Genomic DNA, 20,178 nt, shown 5'->3' with positions numbered 1-20,178 from the left:
TAAAGTCAAATTAGCTGTTTCTGGCACTTTTGTTTTCTAATGTGGGGGAGGTGAGATGGAAACTCATTTCAACATATATTTTGATTTTGGGTTGTTTGCCTTTTTTTTCTCTTTCAATGAATACTTCAAAGAAAACACGTAAACAAATATATTTATATGTTAAGAGACTAAAAATCACTGTTGTACACTGCCGTAAATGCAGTCAACATCGCTAGAAATATCTTTTGATTTAGCTAGCTCATAAAACTTAAATATAGATTGTATGCATTAATAAACCCAAATTTTGGTTGCCCAGAACATATTTTAAAGGTATCTTTAAATTTTAAAACATTTTAAATATTTCAAGGATAGATTTTGAATGGGAATCAAAGCAGCTCAGAAATCAAAAACAGTCTCACATTTTCATGGCATGGTTACCTTTCTCCAGACATACCCCCTGCAATTTATGTCCTTTTTCTGTGCACCACCCACTTTCTCCTAACTTTCTCCTAATCCAAAGAACTTTGGGCACTCCTGATGTAGTAAAGATAAAGAGGAGAAGACATCTGAAGGGCTGGAGATTAATGCTTTTCCTTTAGTATTAATAACAAGAGTTGACAAAAGACTTTCTTCAGGGATTCCTGTCAGGTGCAAACAGGAAGTGCTTCCTAGGGAAATGGACTTTTTCATCATGGTGCTCAGTTGTGGAATGCAGTTCCCAGAAAGGGAATTAATTATTTCATCTAGGCAAGGTTTCTACCCTCAGGCCTTTCCATTCTTGCTGCTCTTTTTAAAAGTGGTTCTGTTTCATGGTTTATTCTCTGTTCAGTGTTATTGATCTTAATTTGCCATTTGTTTTAATCACAGGTTTGTAAGACTACTGTTTTCAGAAATTGTTGTTAACTTTGTTGTGATTCTGTAAGCTGCTGTGAGAATTTCAGTGCTGGGAGCAGTTTATAAATACGAAAAACAGAATAAAATTAAATGGGGCTGAACTAGACTGAATAGGTCCAGCTGGGCTTGAGGAATCATATTTAACCCTCTGATTTAAATAGTGGGAAGAGGGTGGAGGGAATGAAAGGGGGTTGCCCTTGTTACCAGCATTTCTCTTGACCCTCTCCTGTAGGTTTAAAACAGAGGTGAATTATGACACTCTGGAAGTGCGTGATGGCAAATCCTACTCGTCCCCCTTGATCGGAATCTATGATGGGACACAAGTCCCCCAGTTTCTCATCAGCACCAGCAATTTCCTCTACCTCCTCTTTACCACTGACAAAAGCCACTCTGACATTGGCTTTCAGATCCACTATGAAAGTAAGTTCTACCTTTCCCAGGGTCATGACCGATCTCCTAAATCTGTATAGCAGCTCATTTTTTCACTCCAGATCTGCTTAGTACTCTGTTAATGCCAGATGTCCCAAACTCTATAGTGCTGGCTGGGCTTTTGACACAGTGCAGCTGGTGCAAGTTCAGACAACGACACTCATGGCATAACCTTATTCCTCCATGATGTTAATTAGGTACTTGTGATCTTGATGCAAATACATAACTCTAATCACTTGCGCAATTAAGTCACACTGTGTGCACCCTCATTGTTCCCTTCCCCCACAGAAGCCCATGGGTCTCTGTGTACTAGCGATGGAGAGAACCCTGTCCTAGGAGCAGGATGAATACAAATGAAAGTGTAAAAAGGCAAAACAAAGGAAAAAAACAACAAGCACAATAGTACTACCAAATAATAATAATAGCTTAATTAGTTTAAAACTAAGCATGGAACAGAAATAAAAGAATTTCAATTGAATCTGAAGAGATTCAACAGAAAGTAGATGCATTAAAACCTAGGCAGCTCTAACTCGAACAGAATTAGTAGAATATCAGACAGGTAACACCTTTGCAATAAAAAGAATAGGTAAACTAGACCGTGTAAGTCAAGGACATTAGTTAAATCTATAGGTAGCTAATTAAATCAAGTAAAACTACACAATTTAAACACCAGAGAGGTTGTTATGGAGGCCTGTCTAGAAGCTACAGGCATGCTATCTATCAGCCTTTTGAGGTGGGCCAGGTTAAGAAGTTGGCATGGCAGGAATTCCAGGAATGTTCTTTCTTGTAATAAGGTGGAACAGCCTTCCTCAACCTTTTGACCCTGGAGGAACCCTTGAAATATTTTCCAGGCCTCGGGGAACCCCTGCACATTCAGGCTCAAATATAGGCCTGACATTACAAGATTATTCTATTCGTTCAATGGGTAGGCCTGTATGGATGCACTAACAGTGTTCTTAAACTAAAAATAAAGAATGAAACTTGCCTCTTTAATGTGAAGTTGCCTGAATTTGAAAGATTTTTTTAAATAAATCATGATCTCCCAGGGAACCCCTGGTGACCTCTTGCAGAACCCTAGGGTGCCACAGAACCCTGGTGGAGAAACCCTGAGGTAGAACAAGATTCTTGAAAGCTATCCAAGATTCTCTTTGCCCTGTCTTATGCTAAAGAACGTCATGGTATGGGTGATCTTGAGTTTCTTTCTCACTGTCACTCTTTCTCAGGATGGTGTAATCTCTTCTGCAAGTCCCCCCTTAACAGTTTGCTCATTCCTTCTGAATCCCCACAGCCAGCTCTACATTCTGTTACCCAGTCAGAAGAGCACCCCTGTTCCCCTAAATCAAGGAAAGAAGTTTAAGCCCAGGCTTAAAGACTAAAAATGCATCCATCTTCTGAAGAATAAGAGGGAGCCAAAGATCTGGGACTAGATCCTGGAGGGTGTTTCAGAGTTCTGTCTTACCTTCCACTCCATGATTTTCAATGTCTAAGTGAAATTGTTAGAGGGTTAACCTGGACTCCCCACCCTGAAGGTACCCAGCATACCTCTCCTGAATGGATATCTCAGGGAATGCAGTGAAATGTTGCTCTCCTTTTTAGAATGGGTAGTGACCTGCAGGAGGTCCCTACTGAAACTCAGTTGAAACTCAGTCTTGAAAAGAGACAAATGCTCTTCACACAAGTGATGTTTAACCTATTTTGGACAAGGATGTCTATTTCCAGTCTAGGTAATAGATCCAGCTCTGTCACTTGGACTCCAGTTAGAGAGCTCTGTGCCTACCTTCCTCCATTAATAAATGCTCTCTTACCTGGCAAACAAGGCACAGCTATTTAGGATCTCACAGCCTTCAGTTCTGGCCACTGTGAGACTGTTGATATATCTGGCACTTTTGTGTGCTATTCATAAATTGCCGTTTGTTTGCAATAAAGAGTTTGAGGGCTGCCAATTGCAGTAGGTTTTTGTGAGTGTGCTCTCCGGTGCTTTTTTTAAAAACGTCCAGTGACTTTAAAGTTATTTTCTGTGCACAATTCCAAGCACTGGATGTTTTCTTTGGAAGCCTTACACAGTTTAGGCCAGAAAATATGGGGTGCCACCCCATGGAGTTCATACAGGTGAGGCCTTTTCAGTTGAGATTGGCCCAAGGATATCCCTCTTCTGCAAGCCTCACCAGCCATCTTTTTTGGCTATTATTGTACTATTCATTTCTATGCAAGGTGTCCCCCAAATATGGAGGAGGAGGAGGAGGAGGCGGCGGCTTGTATTTTATAAAAAGCTTCTCTTTAAAATGTTTTGGGGTTGTCACTCCAGGTTTACCATCTAACGCACAAAATATATCACATGCCATAATCAAAAGTCATATTTCAAATCCTATTTCTTCCTCTGTTAAATTAATACACATTAATTAAAAGAGCCTCGTTATCAGCCTACAGTCAGCACTAAATGGTCAATTAACAGCAGTGCAATCCATTTTTTTCTCAAAGGTTCCACTGAATCCAGTGTGGTGTTTTCTGACCTAAGTAAACATATGTAAAAAACGTAGCTTGGTGATCTCAGCTGTAGTTTTACTGAACAGAGTCAGGTCGTACATCTGATGTAAATCTGACCAGATTGCACATTACCTGTCCCCCCAGAACACTGTTGGGTTCCTAAAGTTTATATTTCTTAATACTGAATAGCATGGTGCAAAAATACTTACCATTTGACAACCAAAACTTTCTCTATGTATCCAATCTTTTTAATGATGGCAAACTCACAGTTTACTTAGCTTTGGTGGCAGGGGTGGGGAGGCTGGTTTCAGTGGTAACTTATATGCTCAGGACTACCAGGCACAGAGTGTAAATTTGAATGCCCCTGTTTTTTGCAGCAGTAAAGCTCCAGTCTGATCACTGCTTGGACCCAGGGATTCCCGTCAATGGGCTACGGTATGGGAATGATTTCTATGTGGGGGCCCTGGTGACTTTTGGCTGCGATCCAGGGTATACCCTGAGTGACAGTGAAGCTCTGGAATGTGAGCCAAATTTTCAGTGGAGCAAGCCTCTTCCAAGCTGTGAAGGTAAGAATCTAAAACTGGAATGTTAGGGACTGAGGAGAAAAGGATATTTATTTATTTATTTATTATTTAATTAAATTTATGTCACCGCCCATCTCCCCCCAACATGCTAACCTTTTCATCACCAAGACAGCCGAAGTCCTGAGTCCAAGATCTCTGTAATGTGGTGTCTTCCATGTTGCTGCACCTTCTCCCCCCACCCCTAAAACAACTGGTCTCATCTGACCTAGATCTGGAAACCTGGATACCTGCAATAGACTGGCAAAGATTTTTGGCTCCAACTTGTTTAACAATAGCGATAAAATTTGTCCCTTGCTCTTTACTTATATTACTGAATTGAAGAAAACTCAGTTACCTCAGGGATAACTAGGAGCAGAATTCTATGTGAAAGGACTCTGAATTCTGTTCAGTCCTGACATTCAAAACAAAATCCATTGACGTTATCTAATTCTCAGTGTATGTCCTTTGTATTTGATTCCAGTGGGTAGACCCTGGAATTCAGTTTAAGGATATCCTGAAAGCTTGCCTTCTGCCACTTCAAGATTATTTTAAGGGAATTGTATACACCACTTTTTAATAAATCAATAAAATAACTATGGCTGCCTGAAACCTTCCTTCAGAATCCTTTAAGGGATTCTTAAGCATCCAAAACTGAGCTCTTCCAATAGGAAAGTGATGGTTTACAACCATTCCCAAGACTATTGTTGCTAAGAAGTCCCGGGAAGGAGGAGGCGGTAAAGAATACACGGGATTGAGACAAACACAGTTCTTCTGTTTGGGACAAGTCAGACTTGTGGCTAAGCTTTCTTCGCATTTGATCAGAGAACTTGGGTTTACAACTACAGAACAAAGGTAGAGATCTGATGGCATGTGGTTAACATGGAATGAACCCACCTTAGGTCTGTGTTGAAGACTATCATGAGCTAGCAAGCAAGAACTTGCAGTTTTCTTCCACTGGATGCAAAGAAAGTTTAGGAAGAGATATGTGCACTGTTTCTTCTTCCTTGAGAGTTACAGGATTGCATTCTGTTGCCCAAGAAGATATTTTGGCAGGGCTAGTATACCCCTTCCCACTCTTGGGCTTGGCAAGGTGGAAGAGAGGCTTCTTGGGCTGAACTGGCTGTAAATGGTTGTGCAAAGGAGTTATCCAGGTAGAAATGAAGTTCTCTCCCATCTTCTTTGATACCTACCTGAGACATGTTGAGAGGCGGCATCCCCTGGTTTGGGATGAGGTACACTAAGGATACCCAGCTATATATCTCCATCCTGGGTCAAGCCAAAAATGTGGTGGAAGTTCTGAGTTCAGCACAGCCTAGAAGATGTAAGGGACTGGATGAGATGGAACAGGTTTGGAATGAATCATATCAAGACAGATGGACAGTTTCTTTAAAGAGGTCTGAATCAAGGTGCTAGCTCATACCTACCCTTTGTTGGTCAGGCCATTGCTACCTTTGGGACTTTCTGAAACACGGAGAATCTGCCTGCTCACTACATCCCAGGTGAGAGGATAGGCTGAGACAACCCCCCCACACACATACACACTGCCATTTACAATGTTGGGGGGGGGGGTGTGCCTGGAAGCAAGCCTTTTCAGTACCTCTGACCTCCAAAGATAGGATGGCCCCTGCCTTCCAACATTTCAGAAGGCAATGAAAATAGTTCTCTTCCAGCAAGGCTTCTGGTAGAAGGTGCCAGGACAACGGCTTTGGTGGGTGGGTGCAGTAGAGTTGATCGGTAGACTGTATATTTTATATTTTGATGTTTTTATTCTATTTTTATAAAGTAGGCTGCCTAAAATCTGTGGAATAGGTGGCATACAAATGCATGTAGGTAGGCAGGCATGTTTGTATGTAGGGATGCATAAATAAATACCTAATCTGCTTCTTAAGCTACTTCCTTAGAAGCTGAAGGTAAAGGCCTCTCCCCTTGGGGTCCTTGTTCTTATTTGTGGAAGCCTGAAGGGGGTAGCTATTTAACTGACCTCCTTCCACAGTAGCTGAGAACTTCCTATCCTCCTTCAGAGCCCTTCTCTGATGGAATGTCAGATATTATCGCTAGGGTCTTGAGCCATGGCATACATGCAAGCTAGGGATGGGCAATCATTGAAGTAGCTACAGGAGGACATCCTGATAAAATGGTTACAGTAACATGCTTGTCTTAGAATAATATTTTAACTAGAGGTAAGCCATCCAGATGTGCTTGGAAAAGGAGGCAGAGTGTGGGATGATGTGTATGTCTTTGCTAAGCAGAGACACAACTTCTTAACTGGGACTCTAATGTCTGCCTCTCTTTTCCTGATGCTTTTCAGCTCTCTGTGGAGGCTACATCCATGGATCTAGTGGTACTGTATTATCTCCAGGCTTTCCAGATTTCTACCCCAATAATTTAAACTGCACTTGGATTATAGAAGCTTCTCATGGCAAAGGTAAGTCCCGTAATTCTTCCATGCTTCCACCAACTCTCCATGGAAAGTTAGGAGGATCTACCCCCACAACTCTCTCAATGTGCTCCTCAGAGCAGGCACAGAAGAAAAAGAAGAGGAGGAGGTGGTTGCTATGCTATGCCCATTATAAAACAAAGATCCATGGAGGCAAAGTTGAAGCTGAAATAGAAAACCTGAGGAAAAGAAGGCTGCTGTTCAAATGTAGCTTTGCAGTATAGGTTAGATACACTTTCTCCCTTTTTATGATCATTATTAAGGAATAATACTATGCATCTTTGGACGCTTCCTATAATCTCCTTATTTCTAAGATAAATGTTGGAAACACCCCTAGAACCCCCAAGGTGCACAAAAATATGCCTATAGTTACCTACCTTGGTGGTCATCAGGCTCACCAGTAATTAATTAATTAATTAATTAATTAATTAGTATGCAGCAAGCAACATTAGATGTTTTTTTTTTATTAACAGGCAACTGTAGAATCCATAATATGTACCTGCAGCCTGAAAAGGTTGGATACCCCATAGACAGGCAGTACATTTATTGTTGTATGTATTGAATTGCTGCTGCTTCTTTTTCTTCCTGCCTCCTAGCATTCTTCCCAATACCTTCCTCCTAGATCACCTCCAGTCCTCTTTCTTTTACCCCTGGGATCCTATTTCAGATTATGTCACACCTCTTTATACATACAGTATATATCCCTGGTATGCATTTTGGCTGAACACACATCTCCCAGTTTTTTTCACACTTCATAGGATTGTCAGAAGCTGCTTCCTGCTTCCTCACCTGGTTCCTCTCTTCTTTCTACTTTATTTGAAGAAGTGCTGCTCCAAAGAGCTGAGAAAGAGGGAGGGAGGGAGGGAGGGAGGGAGGGAGGGACAAGTTGTGCATTAATTTTGAACTTCCTTCAGTAGCTCAACTCCTCTAGTCTGCTAGGAACCAAGACAATGGGAACCACTATCAATCAGTTCTGTGTTGCCAATTGTATTAAGGTAGATAAACCTATTGTGGAAAAGCGCAAGGCATTAGCGAAAGAGTTACATGCTGTGCAAGGTATCCCACTGAGCAGAGCAATCTACTCTTCATTAATCCACTCAGCCCTGAAATCTCTCTTCTGATGAGAGGCTTCCCATTATCCCACTGCAATGCTTGGCACACTCCACACAGAGTCCCATACTCTTCCCCTAAAATGTGATTCACATAGTGCCTTTTTTTGTTTTGGATCAAAGTGCAGCTTTCAGCCACCCTTTGTGAGCAGCATGTGTAAGCTGGGCAGGGCCACATGCTTTCGTGGCACCCGTTCTCTAAACAGCTTATTTTGCGAATGCTAGGATCTCTCTGGTACCAGCCTGATGGAGTCAGAATACATTATGGGAATGCAGATAGGAGGACTGTGATGTGCTTCCATGGAAGAGCCTGGCAGCAATCTGAAGATGACAATAAAGTCAGAAGCAGAACAGTCCGGGGAGGTCCAGACTCTGACCTAGGTCATGTAGCAGAAGGATAATTAAAGGTTCTGGGCACTTCCAGGAAAGCCAAGATAGAGCTCATATGAAGCATCATCAGATACAGTGATTTCAGGACCCTGAACAGCTATTAGGAGCTTACTAAATGTTTTAGCTCCATGTTTCTCCTTACTGCTTCTCCCAGGCACTATTTCCTTCCTTCATGCTGGGAAGATGCCCAAATGCCCATATGATATGCTGACTGCGTTGGTTGGCATGCACTGGGTACCTGAGACTCTGACAGCAAAAGCCCTGATTTCTTTGGAGGTCATGCTGTTCAAGGTGTGCTGATTGTTAAGATAACGGCTTTTCATGTACAAGAGTCTCTCATTGCCCAACTGAAATTTGCCATCTTGGCTTGAGACAGTGCGGCATCACTGCTATTGATGCAGCACTAGCCAGCCCTTCCATGTTGGTGCCTGGATGTTGTCTGTAGGGCAGGAGGAGTATTCACCTAATACAGCATTTCTCTTGGAGTTTGGGACTTGCAGAAAAAATAATAGCAGATGTGGGGTAAGGTCACATCAGGAAGAAAAAAAAGGTGATTAAAGTATCTAGAAGCAGGATTGCATCAGGATCAAGATAATGATTTGGCAAGACAGGTTTGTGAGTGCCTCAGGGAATTTCCTGTAAATCATGATGCCTCTTCGATAGTTTTATTTAAAATGTTGTCTCAGTGAAAAGCTAAAGTCTTTTGAAGAGCAGGACCTCTGGCTTCTACAGAGAGGATTGGAGATATGACTGGAGACCCATATCCAGAGTCCAAAACAGGTGGAAAGTCATCTCCTCATACTGGAATGGCACTGGAAGAGGTCTGAAATCCCCTGCCCATTGGAAAAAAACTGTATTTGTTCATGATTTGGAATGTCTTGATAGTGGGTTCAGGGGTCGTGACATAACTAATGTCAAAGGAAAGGTGGGGCACAAACCTTTGTTTTGTTGGAGGACAAGGAGGAGGATAGATCTGCCTTTGACCATTTGCTATGACAGGTTAAATGGAAAGTCCAAAACAATTTTAGAAATGACTATAAACTGGGACAAACAATGGGAAATCTTGTTGCCTCCACGCCTGCTCCTCCCTGACCACTTTTCTTATAAACCTTCTTACTGATTCAATAGTTCTTTGTGCCCTTCTGGTGACATGAATTGGTTCCAAGGGATGAGAGTCTTAATGGAAGACTCACCTTGCTCCTTCTGGCAGGGACAAACAAAAGCTGTAGGGCACCTCTGCTGTAAATGCAACCAGCAGAAGGACCTGCCCTACTTATCAAGCAAGAACAGTTGACCATGCGAGACTCCTGATGTTATCTGTGACAGACCTGATTAATCGCCAGTCTGTAGGAACTGAGCAGTGAGCAGCCTCCATAAAATTCAAGCAGTCAAGCCAAGAGCAATAGCATGAGCCAAGAAACAAACCAGAAGTCAGTTGCCAGTAATGAGCAAGGACTGCTCATTCTTATTAAAGTAGATGTAGGTTCATTAACATCCTGGTTAAATAGAGGCATAACAGCAGATTGATGCTCAGCACCTGCAAAGTCATGTGTGGCTCTCCTCTGTAGACCAGATCTCCCTCTGGAATATCTCACAGGCACTTATGGATCAGATTGTCTCATATTCTTGATGCTGTGTTTACTCCTGAGTGCAAATGAATGGTTGAACCTGAATTTCTTGAATAACGGTTTTGTCTGGGCCTTTCATCTTTCTGTCTACCTTATCCAGTTTCAGTTCAGGCTGATTCTTCTAAGGGGAAAGACTCTGTACAAGTCTGCACAATAGTCAGTAGCCAAACTTGCAAAACTTCATGAAAAAGTTGCTCAGGTATCAGTTGTTCACTTATCTAGTTCCTGATTGTCCTTGTTGCTCAGTGATGAACCTGTTCTAGTTTCTTTAACACACTATCTGGCTGAATTCACACCACATGTTAACTCCTAACCCCAGATGAACAAAACTTAACTGCTCTGTTTATATAGGACATTCTTCTCAAATAAATAAATCGTATTATGGTTTAACATGATGGCTTGATTCAAACAATATGCTAAAACTATGGTCAGGTTTCCAAAACATGCTGACTCATCAAAGTTGCTCAGCCCTCTACAGTATTTTCTAAGACAAAGGTCTCTATTTCCTGAAATAATGAGGGACCTCAAAATATGTATGGTATGCCATTGATCAGCTTAAGCAACTTTTCATACCTTTATTCTTCATACATTTTCTTATTGCAGGCCAACACATTGGTCGTCTTATTCCCCTATGTTGTTAGAAAATCCATCTACAGAGCCTGCGAAGATCCACAGCCCTTTTCTCAGATGTTTTGGCTTGTTTCATTCTTGGAGTTTTGCAGCTTCATTATTAGAACAAAAACTTCCAAGCCTTGAAAGTAGAAATAGGAGTTACCATCCCCATACACAATTTTGGCCTTGCACTACAAGCTAAGCTAAAATGGGATAGAGTAATTTGTAGATCAGCATGTTTTGGAAACCTGACCATAGTTTTAGCATATTGTTTGAATCAAGCCATCATGTTAAACCATAATATGGTTTATTTATTTGAGCAGTTTGTTTATTTATTTATTTATTTATTTATTTATTTATTTATTTATTTCTGTTTTCTTGACTATTCTAAAGCCTTTGACTGTGTGGACCATAACAAATGGTGGCAAGTTCTTAGTGGTATGGCTATATCAAGTCATCTTGTCTGCCTCCTGAAGAATCTGTATAATGACCATGTAGCAACAGTAAGAACAGACCACGGAACAACGGACTGGTTTAAGATTGGGAAAGGAGTACGGCAGGGCTGTATCCTCTCACCCTACCTATTCAACTTGTACGCAGAACACATCATGAGACATGCTGGGCTTGAGGAATCCAAGGCTGGAGTTAAAATCACTGGAAGAAACATTAACAATCTCAGATATGCAGATGATACCACTTTGATGGCTGAAAGCAAAGAGGAACTGAGGGGCCTTATGATGAAGGTGAAAGAAGAAAGTGCAAAAGCTGGCTTGCAGCTAAACCTCAAAAAAACCAAGATTATGGCAACCAGCTTGCTTGATAACTGGCAAATAGAGGGAGAAAATGTAGAAGCAGTGAAAGACTTTGTATTCCTAGGTGCAAAGATTACTGCAGATGCTGACTACAGTCAGGAAATCAGAAGACGCTGAATCCTTGGAAGAAGAGCAATGACAAATCTCGATAAAATAGTTAAGAGCAGAGACATCACACTGACAACAAAGGCCCGCATAGTTAAAGCAATGGTGTTCCCTGTAGTAACATATGGCTGCGAGAGCTGGACCATAAGGAAGGCTGAGAGAAGGAAGATCGATGCTTTTGAACTGTGGTGTTGGAGGAAAATTCTGAGAGTGCCTTGGACTGCAAGAAGATCAAACCAGTCCATCCTCCAGGAAATAAAGCCAGACTGCTCACTTGAGGGAATGATATTAAAGGCCAAACTGAAATACTTTGGCCACATAATGAGAAGACAGGACACCCTGGAGAAGATGCTGATGCTGGGGAGAGTGGAGGGCAAAAGGAAGAGGGGCCGACCAAGGGAAGGATGGATGGATGATATTCTAGAGGTGACGGACTCGTCCCTGGGGGAGCTGGGGGTGTTGACGATCGACAGGAAGCTCTGGCATGGGCTGGTCCATGAAGTCACGAAGAGTCGGAAGCGACTAAATGAATAAACAACAAATTTGAGCAGAATGTCCTATATAAACAGAGCAGTTAAGTTTTGTTCATCTGGGGTCAGGAGTTAACATGTTGTGTGAATTCAGCCAGATAGTGTGTTAAAGAAACTAGAACAGGTTCATCACTGAGCAACAAGGACAATCAGGAACTAGAAACTAGTGCTATGAAGAGAGGTTAAAGGACTAGGACATGCTTAATCTTGAGAAAAGACAGGTGAGGGGATATGAGAATACTTCTAAAACACCTGAAAGGATGTTTCAGAGAAGAAGGTCAGGCTTGACCGCTGGACTTGAAGACCTTAGGAGTTCCTCCCAGCCCTAAATTCTGTGATTCTATGAAATTATCAGAAACTTGTTTAATTGAAATTACACCATAACTGTTCTGCCTAGGGACAGAAATATTTTCAGTACTTTCGACTTGCTCTATTGACTTCACAGAAGGGACTAGTTTGGATTATCCTAATCTAGTAATTGAATTGGTATGTAGGCCTTAAGAGCTTTTCCTCCTCTTTTGACCCACAGCCTGAACCAGATCAATAACTTGGCTGATGGCTTATCTTCAGGGCAAGTCAGTGGAATTACCATCTTGGCAAAGCCCAGCAAGAGATTGTTACCAGCTTGACTGCAGACTATTTCATATTTTCTGATCATTGATAACATATCAAAAGAGGATCCCACTGGTGGGAGGAACTCCGTTCTTCACAAGTTATTTTATATTCTCCTTTCTTTTTTAAATACATGCAATTTCAATAAGTTTGCCTTACATTCTTCCATATTGAAAACAAAATTGCACATCAAGGAGAGGGCAAATGCCTGGTGAGAAGAAATTGGCAAAGAAGGAAGACAGTATTCAGCTCCTTCCCCATGAATAGGGAGTGGCTGGTTTGGATCTACAGAATACCCAGGAAATTTGAACTGACTCAGGAAACTGTGCAGACCCAGGAAAATTTAAATACTGAGTCTGATACATTGGTCCTTCCACTATTTTAAAGCTCCCCTTTACCTTTTTCTCCTAGTTCTCTTGAAATTGAAATCTATCATGACAGAAAAAATTGAAATCTAATAATAATAAATTGAAATCTACCTCTTGAAGTATTTCCTGCTTTCTCAGTCTGTTGTTTTTCCTTAGTTTGCACAGCCTAACAGAGAGAGACAGGCTTGATGTGTCACTCATGCTGGCTGGGGAATTCTGGGAATTGAGGTCCACACATCTTAAACTTGCTGAAGTTGAGAAACACTGCTCTAGAAAGACAGAAAGAGGCTCATTCGCACATCAGGCATATCAGTGTCTCTGATCCAAGCTCTTTTTCTTACCCAGCTAAAGCTAAGCATGTCACTTTCTTTTGCTCTTATCCCCTAGAATTAAGTTTCTAGCCTGCTAAATCTTGCGTTCTCAAAGCTTTGAGGCTGTTGGCTTTGCTTTCAATATATAGTGGTTTGCAACTAGCAGTCCCACTTCATGGTAGTCCCCGGGCACTGATCAGCTCTTAGTAAGAATTGCATCTCTGCATCGGCAGCTGCTGTTTGAAGACAGAGCTTGAAGCTAGATGGACCAATGCTCTAAAGCTGATACAGCCCTTCACTCCTGGATAATCTCCACTCTTGAATACTCCTTCTGAAAATTGCATGATTAACTTAGGTGGAAAGAATCATGTAAGCAGACCCTCTACATTCAGACAGTATGGAATGAGAATCTGGGCTGCAGAGACATTTATCTCCGTTTAAGTACCCAACATTTGAAGTTCCCAAAACCTGACTACTACACATGAGAGATTTCAACATCCTTGGCAAAAACTGATATGATGATAGCAGCCATGGTATCATGGCTGGTATCATGATGCAGGGTATGAAATAACCCTTTCCTGGTGTTAAGTAAGGTTGACCTTTTGACATAATGAAGAAGGGGTTTGCAAAAAGTGCAAAAAATCCCCTTGGGTATCAATATATTGCCTTTACAACCCTGAGAATTAGTCCTCATCTGCCTCCACTGGAGTTTTTTCCGTCTTCACTGAGTGATCTTAGCCAATCAGGGATCACGTGGCGAGCAAAAGAAAAACTGCCTGTTGGACTGGCAGGTTCCAGTCCCAGCAGAATCTGCTAGCAGATTTTTGTGAATGGGGAGGAATGGATGCCCATGTGTGTCATTTTGCTGTTGCAGCACTGGTATAATGGAGCCCTTCCTCTTGAAATTCAATCAGCAGCTACCATACAAGGCCTTTAGAAAATGACTTGGAATTGTTTAAGATGTTGATCCTTAAATGATGTCATCTTTGTCTGGCTGGTTCTTTCTGTGATTTTTATTTTATATTTTTTAACATTTTATGGCTTTTTAAAACTATTCACTTAACATATTGTACATTTCAATGGCAGGATTGTAACCTCTTATAAGGCAATATAACTGGTCAAGTCTGGCTCTCATCAGTAATTATGTGTGCCACTAAATATCTAAATAAATAAGCAAGCAAGCAAGCATGTGTTTACTTCATTATTTACTCTGCCACTTTTTTAATGGCTGCCCATTGTAATCAAATAACTGTGGGTGGCTAACAAGGCATAAAAACAAAAACATGCAGATAAGAGAGTAAAAAGAACAGTAAAAGACACCAGGTAAAAAACAATCAACTCCTCAACCGATGCAGAACAAAACAGAATTTGTCAAACAATACTGGATAGAAACAAGAAATATTTTTGACGCATTTCATGGTGTTTGCTCCAGTGAGTAGCTTTAGCATAGCACAAGGTTTGATTTTAATGGTAACATGTTTCCTCCATTCTCTTGCCTTTGCTTTCCCTGTGTGCAAGGGACCTTCTGTAAGTTATAGACTAGTGAGTTGTGCCATTACACTTCAAAAATGATGTTTTCTTTCCTTAAAGTGCTTCACTAAGAAAGGTAAAGGTAAAGGTTTCCCTTGACGTAAAGTCCAGTCGTGTCCGACTCTAGGGGGCGCTGCTCATCTCCGTTTCTAAGCCTTGGAGCCGGCGTTGTCATAGACACTTCCGGGTCACGTGGCCAGCATGACGACTCGGAACGCCATTACCTTCCCACCGAAGCGGTACCTATTGATCTACTCACATTTGCATGTTTTCGAACTGCTTGGTGTGCAGAAGCTGGGACGAGCAACGGGAGCTCACCCCGCCGCGCGGTTTCGAACCGCCGACCTTCCGATCGACAGCTCAGCGGTTTAACCCGCAGCGCCACCGCGTCCCTTTCACTAAGAAAACCAACCAATATATTTGTAAAAGATGTAATAGTTCAAAAACCCAGTGTAAGCAAATCCTCTTTCTAGATCCATTTTGGCTAAAAATAGAGGACAAGGCTGAAGTTCAGCTAGGGATTGAGGGATCTCTTTGTAATACTGGTTGCCCTCATTTTGGAGAGCATATAAAGAGCAGCAAATACCATGAGGTACCAGTGAGATTCTACAATAATTTCAAACTTACCCTGGCAAGATTATGCATCCAATTACATCTCATAATGATGCTGTATATGTGAACTTTCTCCATGAAAAGCCGTGCCTCTCTACAACTGAGGAGAACCCTTAGTGATCAATTTCAGCATTTACAAGATATTTCACACACTAGATGAAATAACTACAGAGTTATAAACTGAAATAATTAAAAAAAAACTTACAAGGGATGTACAACTCAACAGACAAGAAACATCAAAGCTGAAAGAAGGACGTGATAGCTTGAAATGACAGGAGGCTCAAGAATTAACAAACCAGGAAGTAAAACAAACTTGATTGATTGACTGATTACGTGCCGTTAGGTCGTTGCCGACTCTTTGCAACCACATAGATACAGTAGATCTTCTCTAAGATGATCTGCCTCTAACCTGGTCCTTCAGCTCTTCCAACAGTGCCCTCGTGGCTACTGTAACTATTCACCTTGTTGCTGGTTGTCCTCTTCTCTTTTCTTCTACCTTTTCCAGCATTACAGCCTTCTCCAGAGAGCTAGGTCTTTGCATAATGTGTCTGAAGTCTTGGAGTCCAGCAACAACAACTAAACTTAAGATTCAGAGGTATCCCCAAAGATTCCAGAAAAGAAAATTTAAATTTTCATAATATTGGTGATTGTGTGCTTACTATGCAAACTACAGCACCATCAGAGGGCATTTCTTCCTCCAGATAATCTTTCAGTGGGGACTTCCAGACAGAGCCAGGCAGTTTTACTACACCATATTTACTAAAAAAAAAAATAAGACGACTCCCTCCCCCTGAGTTCTCTGGGGCTGACTCAATTTTCTGGATTAAAGGTTTCTACTCTGCTTCTTTCTCTCAAGCTGATGGTCCCACTGCCAGTTGATAAAACTTTGATTGAGTTGAAATCATGTTGTGTGCTCTGTGATTCCCACATGGATAGAAAGTAGGCACACCATAATTGAAAGTGCAGAGTTCATGATGACTATCTCAGTGTTTTGTTCTGTTTGTTTTTTTAAAAATATGTTCCTAGCTCTCTGTGGTTTCCAGATCCAGAGGACTGCTTGAAAAAGGACTAAACTGGACATAATACAAGGAGACATATAAAAGAGTCGCATTGGGCAATTACTATTCTGATCAGATCTGAACCTTCTCCATTTGTTGTAAACCGCCCAGAGTCCCCCTATGGGACGAGATGGGCAGGGATAAATTAGATAAACAAATAAATAAATAAAATTTCTGCCACCCTGTTACTGCATTAATGCTTTAAAAAGACCTTTTCAACATTCAGGTATCTTTGAAGTAGCATATCTCTTGCACTTTATTACCTCCAGGTGTTTTCTTCACTTTCCACACCTTCCACCTGGAGAGTGGTCACGACTACCTGTTGATCACTGAAAATGGCAGCTTCAGTCAGCCACTGAAACAGCTCACTGGCTCCCACTTGCCTGCTCCTTTTAGTGCTGGCCTCTTTGGGAACTTTTCTGCTCAAATCCGCTTCATCTCGGACTTCTCCATTTCTTATGAAGGCTTCAACATCACTTTTTCAGGTAAGAACTTGAGCCTGGAAAGTAAGTACACACCCTTGGACAGATTTTCTTTCATCGTCAAGAAAGTTCATGAGTCTCCATACATATGAGATGAGAAAAGGACTTCTTGGGGAGCCAAGTTCTAGGTACACCAACTTCAGATAATAAACACTGAGTGGTTCTAGGCACTCCTTGGTTTATGACAACCTTGGCCTGTCATAAATCACTTTGTATTTCAGATCTGTTCTTCTTACACCATACTGAGCTGTAACAAAACTCTTTAGGCTTAAGAACTAAAGCAGAAGTTTGGGACACAGGGTAGAATTGACCTTTTGACCACATGGCTACCACAGTGGGTTTAGTCAGAAAGCAGCAAATTACCAGCAGGCAGACTAAAGAGATTATTCCTGACTCCTCTGTCTAATCCACCAGCATCCTTGCTATCAACCGTCAGCTTATTTTTCTCTCCCCTCTCCCCCACCAGCAAAGTGCGAGACCACAACTACCAAGTGTTCTCGTATTTCTTTTAAAAAAGTAAAGATGGTCCAGAAGGCCGATGCCTTCCTTTTTCAGCATGCCAATTTCATTTTAATTTTAACAGCAACATTAACGTTTTAAAATATATATTGCATCTGAGGGATTTATTGCCAGATCTGAGAAATAAAGTTTAGGGAAGCTGCAGGAAAAGATTTTTTTTCCATTTGGGGCATTTTCTCCAGGACGGACAGTTTTAAATTCATTCAGTTTTTTTTAAAATGAATGGCTGCCAATTTGTTCCAATCTAGGGCATGTTTTTTTTTTCAGTCTTGATTGGTGGCAAACAATTAATAAGCAATTGCAGCCCTACCTTGCTCAATATGTGCATAATGGCCTGGTTTCCCATCTCAGATGAAGCATTATTTGTTTGCCTGTTTTGTGATTGTAAGGTGTTATGAACACAGTGCTGATAAAATAACAAAATGTTAAAAACTGATTCCAGGGTCAGACGAGGCATTTTTTAAGGGTGCATGGAAAAGAAAATGACAAAAAGACAGTGAATGGAAAGCTGGGTCTTTGCTGTAACTGAGCTAAAATTTACTTCTGGCTGAAAATAGAGGAGAGAGACAGTCTGGTGTCTGGTTAAAGCATCAGGCTAGAAACTAGGAAACCCTGAGTTCTAGTCCCACCTTAGGCACAAAGCCAGCTGGGCCAGGCCCTCTCTCAGACCTAGGAAGCAGGCAATGGCAAACCACTTCTGAAAAACCTTGCCAAGAAAACTGCAGGGACTAATCCAGGCAGTCACCAGGAGTCAACACTGACAAAAAGGCACCCCCCCCAAAAAAAAGTACTGATTTAATTTATTGTACTTTATCATCTTAGTGATTTATACTGGGTTAACCAGGTATTCTTAGTTTAAAGCTTAGGGTATAGCAGTTTAGTAAATTCTAGTTTTGCTTTGAGAGCCAGTTTGGAGTCGTGGTGAAGGCACCAGGCTAGAAACTGGGAGACTGTGAATTCTAGTCCCAACTTAGGCACAAAGCCAGCTGGGTGACCTTGGGCCAGTCTCTCTCTCTCAGCCCCAGGAAGGAGGCAATGGCAAACCATTTCTGATTAACCTTGCCAAGAAGACTGCAGGGATTTGTTGAATTGAATGGATTAAAAAAAAAAAAAGAGGACACATTTCCCCAGTGGAATGGACGTTGCCACATTAATATGGAGGAATTAGCACTGCAAAGGCATAGCTTTATTTCCAGCAAAGCAAAGTGTCAGCAATGTTAGCAGTGCTAGAGGAGAAGCAGAAGGAGGATTGCTCACTGAGAGAGTATTTACGATTTGCATGCACGTGCAACCTCTGGGTTTTGAAGTAGGACTGGGAAAGGCTTCACCCAGAAACCTACAGAGATGTGCTCAATAGTGTGGGAGAAATGAGTGGGGATGGGCTTTTCCTTTCCTTTTTGCACAAAGACACAGTGGTGTGATTGGCTTCTCCTGCCTCCAAGGCCCTTTCAGTTGTGGGATAATTCTTGTCCTAGAGACCCAAATGGTTTTTCAAATTCCCCCACCAAAATGGTAGACAGAGCAATGGGAGGGATGATTTCTTAGAAGTCCAAGGAGAAGAGAAATTCTCCAACTATTTCTTAAAGGTTAGATTCCATCCTTGCTGGGCACAGGCAATGGCACTGCTTCTGGGGAAAAATCCATGGGAGGAGCTGTCTAGAGGCTTCTTCTCTTGGACTGAAGCGTGAGAAGCTGGAGTGGGTGGAGAGCTGCAGACTGCAGCCAGAAGGAGAACTGGACAGTGAAATGGAAGACATTCAGACCCTCTTTTTGGTTGCGTCATCATTCAAGAAGGGCAACTGCACCACAACATCCCGTTCTCCTTGGAATGAACATTGGAAAGCAGTTTTTCTTTCGTGCTCTCTGAGCCTGGTTGTTTTCTTGCAGACGTTTCATTGCCAGACTAGGCAACATCTTCAGTGTGAACAGGGCAAGCCACTGTATATAAACAGAGAGCAAGGCCCACTCCCTCTTTGCACTGAAGGTGTTGCCTAGTCTGGCAATGAAACGTCTGCAAGAAAACAACAAGGCTCGGAGAGCACCAAGGACTCCACAGTTCAACCCTGAGCTACAGAGATTCGCTTTGACTGGTAGATTTTCTTTCATCAGATTGAATGACAACCTGTTCCCCACCTCCTCCCCCCACCAAAATGCTGAATAGTTATCAAGGCCTTATGATGGCAGACTGTCCTGTGCATAGAAGATTAGGGCTGTGTGGTCAAGAAAATGGGTGTAGGGATTTTGACATGTGGGTTATAAATGACAGGGAGGGAGGGAGATGGAGAAACATTCATTGGCATGAACTTCCCCCACTGTTTAAAGGTGCAACTTTTCTATCTGAGTGAGTATTCAGATATTTAAAAAATGCACAGATTCTTTGGGCAATGGCCCAGTGGTTGCTTGTATGTCTCTGCCCATCAGAATATGACTTGGAGCCTTGTGACGAGCCGGAAGTGCCAACCTACAGCATCCGCAAGGGTCTTCAGTTTGGTGTGGGGGATGTCCTGACGTTCTCCTGCTTCCCTGGGTACCGACTGGAAGGTGTCTCAAGCATTACTTGCCTGGGCGGTCGACGGCGTGTATGGAGTTCGCCTCTGCCAAGGTGTGTTGGTAGGTGGTCATGTGCTTTAATTTTGCTTGGGCAGTCTAGTGCATCAGAACATCCCCCCGGCGAGCTGCTTAGCTCCCTCTGGCCGTTCTTGGTTTTGGTCTGT

The 20,178-nt window shown here is 42.0% G+C and overlaps 1 protein-coding gene across 2 annotated transcripts in view; it reads left to right on the top strand.

Annotated features, from left to right (window-relative positions):
- The window catches only part of CSMD2 (CUB and Sushi multiple domains 2), a 643,348-nt gene that overhangs the window by 451,388 nt on the left and 171,782 nt on the right, over positions 1–20,178 (top strand). For both annotated transcript variants that reach the window (XM_063311620.1, XM_063311621.1), the window contains 5 exons: positions 1,106–1,293; positions 4,164–4,352; positions 6,658–6,774; positions 16,733–16,948; positions 19,886–20,074. In XM_063311620.1, coding sequence (XP_063167690.1) covers positions 1,106–1,293; positions 4,164–4,352; positions 6,658–6,774; positions 16,733–16,948; positions 19,886–20,074 — 899 coding nt within the window. The remainder of the gene's footprint in view (positions 1–1,105; positions 1,294–4,163; positions 4,353–6,657; positions 6,775–16,732; positions 16,949–19,885; positions 20,075–20,178) is intronic.

This window comes from Candoia aspera, chromosome 10 (genome assembly GCF_035149785.1).
Source record: "Candoia aspera isolate rCanAsp1 chromosome 10, rCanAsp1.hap2, whole genome shotgun sequence".
Classification (NCBI taxonomy): domain Eukaryota; kingdom Metazoa; phylum Chordata; class Lepidosauria; order Squamata; family Boidae; genus Candoia; species Candoia aspera.
This window is presented reverse-complemented; position numbering and strand designations above follow the sequence as displayed.